This window comes from Sardina pilchardus, chromosome 8 (genome assembly GCF_963854185.1).
Source record: "Sardina pilchardus chromosome 8, fSarPil1.1, whole genome shotgun sequence".
Lineage (NCBI taxonomy): Eukaryota > Metazoa > Chordata > Actinopteri > Clupeiformes > Clupeidae > Sardina > Sardina pilchardus.
Genome location: NC_085001.1, coordinates 30,205,546 through 30,213,045, shown reverse-complemented (window position 1 = coordinate 30,213,045; position 7,500 = coordinate 30,205,546). Strand labels below are relative to the sequence as shown.

Below are 7,500 nucleotides of genomic sequence, written 5' to 3'. Positions count from 1 at the left end.
GTGTAAGAGAGAGAGAGGGGAAGAGAACCACAATAGTGGTGATGTCATAACTCAAAGCACCTCATAAATATCGGCTCCTTTTCCCTCAAGTCCAAATCACACATGCTGCTTTGCTGAGGGTACACACACACACACACACACACACAAACACACACACACTCCTAGTCCACACACACACCTCTACTCCACACACACTCCTACTCTACAGACACACACCTCTACTCCACACACACTCCTACTCCACACACACTCCTACTTCACACACACTCCTACTCCACACACACTCCTACTCCACACACACCTCTACTCCACACACACTCCTACTTCACACTCCTACTTCACACACACCCCTAGTCTACTCAGACTCCTCATCCACAGACTCCTAGTCTACACAGACTCTATCCAATGCAGACTCCACATAGAGACTTTGAGTCTACTGAATCTCCTAGTGACAGACTCCTTGTCCACACAGACTCCTAGTCTACTTAATCTCCTAGTCCACACTCACTCCTCACCCACTCTCCTAGTTTACTCAATCTCCTAGTCTACTCAATCTCCTTGTCCACATGCCTAGTCTACTCAATCTCCTAGTCCACACACACGCCTAGTCTACTAAATCTCCTAGTCCACAATGCCTCTTGGTTAACACAGTCTCTGGGTCCAACTGACATTGGACCGTTTTGGAAAAGGTTTAAACTGACCATCGTTCCAGATGTCTCTCACACACACACACACACACACACACACACACACACACACACACACACACACACACACACACACACACACACACACACACACACATACACACACACACACACACACACACACACTCCATGTGCTGGGTCTATTGAGGTAAAGGAGTGATTACTCCACAATAACACCACAGTCTGAAAGAAGCTACTCATCTCAGGTGAGGGGTTTTCAGCCCACAGTGAGCCAAGATCAGGACCGGTACCGTCGCATACCACACCTGTAGTTCTGGATAGATAGATAGATAGATAGATCCATAGATAGATAGATAGATAGATCCATAGATAGATAGATAGATAGATCCATAGATAGATAGATAGATAGATAGATACACTATACTGCCAAAAGTATTCGCTCACCAGTCTTGACTCACATATGAACTTCAGTCACATCCCATCCTTAATCCATAGGGTTTAAAATGACATCGGTCCATTCTTTGCAGCTATAACAGCTTCAAATCTTCTGAGAAGACTTTCCGCAAGGTTTAGGAGCGTGTTTATGGAATGTTTTAGCATTCTTTCAGAAGCGCATTTGTGAGGTCACACACTGATGTTGGACGAGGCGACTGGCTCTCAGGATCCACTCTAATTCATCCTAAGGTGTTCTATTGGGTTGAGGCAAAGATCCTTAATTACTGACAAGATAGAGCAACATAATGCATCTCTATGGAAGACAAATTCGAACAGTTCCTGTCTGCTTAAAGAGGTGTGTCGCAAGACGTCATAGTGGGATATCGATCTCAGTCAGATTGGTAAGCAGTTCAGTTCGAATGTTAACAGGTCTGCTTAAAGGGGGATTTAGCCCCCCTCCCCTTTGCGAAGACAGAACGCGGAAATGATCGAACGTTTGCGCCTCTCGCTCCGCTTTAACCCTCTCTGGTTGAGGTTAGGACTCTGTGCAGGCCAATCAAGTTCATCCTCACCAAAAGGTTGAAGCTGTTAAAGCTGCAAAGAGTGGACCGACATCATCATAAACCCTATGGATTAAGGATGGGATTGTGACCGAAGTTCATATGTGAGTCAAGGCATGAGCGAATACTTTTGGCAATATAGTGTAGATAGAAAGATAGATAGATAGATAGATAGATAGATAGATACGTAGATAGCTCAGAACCGGTACCACACCTGTAGTTCTGGAGTGACCCAATCCAGCCAGATGTCCACAAGCTCAGTCCTGAAGCCCAAAGCCTCCACTTGCTCTCAGTTGCTGCCATTTCCTTTTTTTGGTGTGTGAGACTATTCCCATTTGTCACTAAAGCATTCCCCTTTACTCTCAAAGTATTCCCTTTTCCCTATTTTTCCTCTAAACTATTCCCATTTTCTTTAACATATTCCAATTTTTCTATTTGTCCCTAAGTATTTTCATTTTCATATCTTTTTCTTTACAACATATTCCCCTTCTCCTCTTAGAGTATTCCCATTGTCTCTAAAATATTCCCTTTGTCTCTCTTCCTGTTAAACTGTTCCGATTTTCTCTAAAATATTCCTTTTTCTCTCAAAAACAAATCCATGTTTTTCTCTAAAGCTCAAAGCCTTCACTTCCTCTCAGTTGTTGCCTTTTTCCCTGAAAGTATTCCCATTTACTCTCAATTTCTCTTAAAATATTCCCAATGTTAGTATTCCAATTCTTTCTAATTTTCTAAACTATTCCCATTTTTATATCCCCATTTATTCTATTTTTCCCATATTCTTGCTATTTATTCTCTTTCTCTTTTAAAGTCTTCCCATTTTGCAAAGACTCCCGTTTGGCCATGATCCCATTAGACACATTTAGACGGTTTTGGTTTGACCTTTACAGCCAAGAGATGCTGAGGAATGCGTTCACTCATTTGCCCTCCGACCCTTTCCTTAACAGCTGCCCTCTGTTAGCGCATGCAGGAGATACAGCAGCAGTGCATCATGGGTACACACTTCCTGTCCTCTCCTCTCTGCACTGGTAGCAGGGAGTTGGTCCACACCTGCACAGACCCAGCAACATCACCTGGCTCCATTAAAATGCTATTAGCAGTGTATAAACATCATTCATATGACACAAACACACACACACACACACACACACACACACACACACACTAATAGAGTTATGCCAGTGATTCTCACAAAGATATTCACACTACTCAGCCACACACCACATGGACACATTCTGACACTGTAACACACGTATAGGAATGACCCCCCATACCCCCCACCCCTTCTTACACACACACACACACACACACACATGCACGCACGCACGCACGCACACACGCACGCACGCACGCACACACACACACACACACACACACACACACACACACACAGGAAACTCAGTAATATCAATGTCAGGTGAACAAAAGCACCATCTAGTGGCCATACATGGAAGTGATTTTAGTGATTTAACACCCATTCTTAGTGAAGGGGTTGACACATTGTCCTGCCCAAAATGTACTAATGGAAATATGATCATACATTAAACACAATAAAACAAACAACACCCACTCGTCCACCAGTGAAAGGAGGAGGCCTAGTCTGAACTGACTGCTTATATTGAGATGCAGGAACAGAGTTCATTTTATTGGTACAGAGGTCACATGACTGTTCCACCTGGGTACAAAAGAACAGGAAATATTCATAAACAAAAAGTGTGTAAAGGTTTAAGTTTTCCAGGTTTGTCAAAGTCAAGTCAAAATCAGGAAATATAAATATACAATTCCCCCTCAGAAAATTAGGAAAATTAAAACACAAGACCATTGTTGACAAATGAAAGACAGAAACACAACCAGGATCAAGGATGGACTGTGTGTTTCTTTAAAAACACATCCTACTATTTTTCACTTTCAATACATCAATACAGCATTTCACATGAGATCAAACATGTCTTTAATGCCATTTAAATAATAAATACTGTTTTAATTAAAAACTACATAAAACATGGATCTATTTACCACAAACATTCATTTTTCCAGCATTATCAATTTCAATCAGGGACTAACAGATTATCTTTTATTTTTTTTTTTGCTTTGGAAGGTCCAGATTCCTGAGGCAATTACAGGAAAAATGACCCACAAATGTTCCGTAATAAGAGCAGTTCTGATTCTCTAAATGTCGGCCTCATGATGTTATCCATCGAGGTCAAGGGAACGCTAATTGAATACAATGAATACAGACCCAGCATCCTCGGTGGCTATCCCATGATTCTCTCTCTGTCCTGCAGGTGTGAGTGTGTGCGTGTGTGTGTGTGTGTGTGTGTGTGCGTCTTCCACGGTTGGCTGGCTGTGTGTGTGGAGGCCGGTTAAGAGTTGATGCTGAACTCTGTGTTAAAGGTGTAGTGGTACTGAAAAACACAAGAGAGAAGAGAAACTCACACACATCTCATACATATATCACAGCAGATACTGTACCACAAACACACTGCACATATGACAGGAGATACACAATTACTGAAAAGACTTGAATTTAACAACCTGCAGTAATTTCCTGTGCATTAGCTGCATTGTGTATAAACCAGAGGACATGCAAGTTAAAAGAAATCATATTAATACCATATTAACTACCCCCATGTATTAACCTCATAGCTGGAAACATTTTGCAAACTCAATGTATAAGCCACGGCTAATAGTTGGGAAATGACGGTATATTATCCTCCCCGACCCGTACGTGTAAAAGTGTCCCTCTGTGCTACAGTACTATATGGGAAGATTCATAAGCTGCTGTGCTGAACATCCATCCTGTGAAACAGCGCCCCCATGTGTCCACACAGGAGAGGAGCACCTCAACAGACAATGCATTCATATCATACTGAAGCACTGACCCTGAGGGGCAAACACTGAGGGGTAAATGCTGAGGGGCAAACACTGAAGCACTGACCCTGAGGGGCAAACGCTGAGGGGCAAACACTGAAGCACTGACCCTGAGGGGTAAATGCTGAGGGGCAAACACTGAAGCACTGACCCTGAGGGGCAAACACTGAAGCTGTACAGAGACAACATGACTGGACAACATTAGAGGCTGTGTTCCAATTCCTATTGGCTGCTTCAATACCAGGAAATACACACACACACACACACACACACACACATATAATGGGTTATGAAAATGATAATCTATTGTACGTGGTTAATTATCAGAAAATGAGTCCAAACAAGGCAAACAGAACCTGAAGGGACTTATTTTTAATGACCTATTACTTATTATATGACTACTTGCCTAAATGAGAAAAGAAGCTTAACACAATGGGTCTTTATAAATGTTTTTTTTTTCTACCGTTTTGTGGCTTCCACTGACAAAATAAATAGTTTGCCACACAGATAGAACTTGGCAGTTTCAGGTGTCACGTGGCAACGTCTTACTAGGTGACTTCTTATGACTGACTTCACTTCTTATGAAATTCCATTGCAAGTGAGCAGACTTGTGCGGAAGTGCAGAACGACATGAAAGACGTGAATCAAAAGCACAGAACTCGTTGCCATTGACAGCGGTGATGATATACTTTGCGGAAGTAATTGTAGCCTATAGGTTTCACAGACCTCCGAACGTTCATGTAAATGGAACTTTCTGAAGAGCCATGTTATATGCATCAACTAGAGTATCAGTGAGACATAATACAATGGTACAGAGTGCCCACTTTTTTGTCATTATTCACACACACCTGTTTTATACTCGTGGGTTATATATTTCACACACACCTGTTCTATACTAGTTTATATACTGCATTTCACATACACCTGCTTTATACTTGAGGTTTATATGTTTGTCATTATTGTGCTTTTTGGATGTTTTTCAGACTGCTACTATTTTCAGGCTGGCAGGATGCACAGTAAGAAGATGGCATACTGGCAGGTGGAATTTGGCCGCGTGGATGTGGAATGTCTTCTAAAGTAACAGCCATTTTTTTTACGAGAGCAGTGGGAAACATTAAATCAAAAATAGGGACACCCACATCCCCATAGCATTATTATTTGGGTGCAGAGTTAAAGCAAATATGAGATAGCAGATTAAAGATAGAAAACTACTCACACAAACATACTATTTGCTTTTCTTTTCTATATTTCCTCTCTCCTGTTAATATTATTATATCATATTATTAAAATTATTATCATTACATAATAGTATCATTATTATAATTATATTATATCAGATGTATGATTATATGATATTATGTTACATGATATTATATTTATATTATGTCTACTGTTGTGTATTTTCTCAGACATTAAGCCTCTCACACAAGCTGCACTCTGTGTTCCTCTACAGGATCAGTGTTTAGGTTGTCTGCACACATGCATGTGTGTGTGTGAGCTTATTTGCATGTGTACCCATGCGTAGGTATGTGTGTGTGTGTGTGTGTGTGTGTGTGTGTGTGTGTGTGTGTGTGTGTGAGAGAGCGAGAGAGAGCTTATTTGTATGCGTACACGTGTGTGTGTGTGTGTGTGTGTGTGTGTGTGTGTGTGTGTGTGTGTGTGTGTGTGTGTGAGAGAGAGAGAGTTTATTTGTATGTGTTCACATGTGTGTATGCATGTGTGTGTGTGTCTACTGCAGGTACTACTGTCCATACCACGCAATGTGCATTTGTGCCAGTGACTGCAGTACTCCTGTGTGACTGTAGGTGCTGCTGTAAGATCACATAAGTGTCTGTGTTTTACCTGAATACACTCTCTCTCTCTCCCTCACCCCCCCCACACACACCTCACACACACCCCTCTCACACACAGCCCTCTACATCTCATCGACTGGTGGGGAAATGCACGGTACACAAACGTGTCAGGTGTCAACTGCTGATGAGTTAAATAATAATAACCACACTTGGCCTTAGCACTGCAGAAATAAATAAACAACACAAACAAGTGTGTGTGTGTGTGTGTGTGTGTGTGTGTGTGTGTGTGTGTGTGTGAGTGTAGTGTCTGTGTGTGTGTGTGTGTGTGTGTGTATGTGCATGTGTCTGTGTGTTAAGGACTGTCTCTCTGTGTGTGTGTGTGTGTGTGTGTGTGTGTGTGTGTGTGTGTGCGTGTGTGCGTGTGTGTGGAGATGATGGATGGTATGAAGGAGGTGTTATCGGGGAGAGCATGTATCACTGTCTGCCATTTTTACAGGCGTATGACAGGACAGTGACATGAAGGAACACGGGAGCTTGCCGTCACCACCAGCAGAACTCCATTTCCTGTTTCACACACACGCGCACACACACACACACACACACCAAAATATCTGACATGTTGTCTCCATTAATTCCAACTCCATTTGAATTTCTGCTTAACACTTACTTTCACGCAATTGCACACACACCTACACACCCACACACATACACATACACACATGCACACAAACACACACACAGCTGAGAAGACAAACTGCTCACACCAGCATGATAACACATACACACATACCAAAGTGCACACACTAACACAAGTGTCATATATGATACAGGCATGCACAAGTAAACAGAGACAGACAAAAGACACACACACACACGCACACACACACACACACTCACAATCATTAGTGAGTTGCTAACAACATTTTTTCAGCAGAGCAAACTACATAAAGATGTCAACTCAAATCGCCTACTAATTAACACCTAAAAAGACACAAATTAGATATGCGTGGCTAAAAGCAATTAGAATCTGCGCAAGTTTTCCGAGTCATCTGGGAAATGAAAAGAAGGCCTAATTGCTGGAACCAACATCTCCAAAAAACAGCCCAAGTGATGGCTGCCGAGAGGCGCTCGCCTGCTACAAGTGCGCTCGCTCGCTCGTTCGTTAGCTCGCGCGTT

General features: G+C 42.2%; 1 protein-coding gene across 1 annotated transcript in view; it reads right to left on the bottom strand.

Annotated features, from left to right (window-relative positions):
- Positions 1–3,284: 3,284 nt before the first annotated feature.
- The window catches only part of LOC134089642 (multivesicular body subunit 12B-like), a 40,820-nt gene continuing 36,604 nt past the window's right edge, over positions 3,285–7,500 (bottom strand). Inside the window, exon 7 of the mRNA XM_062544102.1 lies at positions 3,285–4,065. Coding sequence (XP_062400086.1) covers positions 4,024–4,065 — 42 coding nt within the window. The 3' untranslated portion in view covers positions 3,285–4,023. The remainder of the gene's footprint in view (positions 4,066–7,500) is intronic.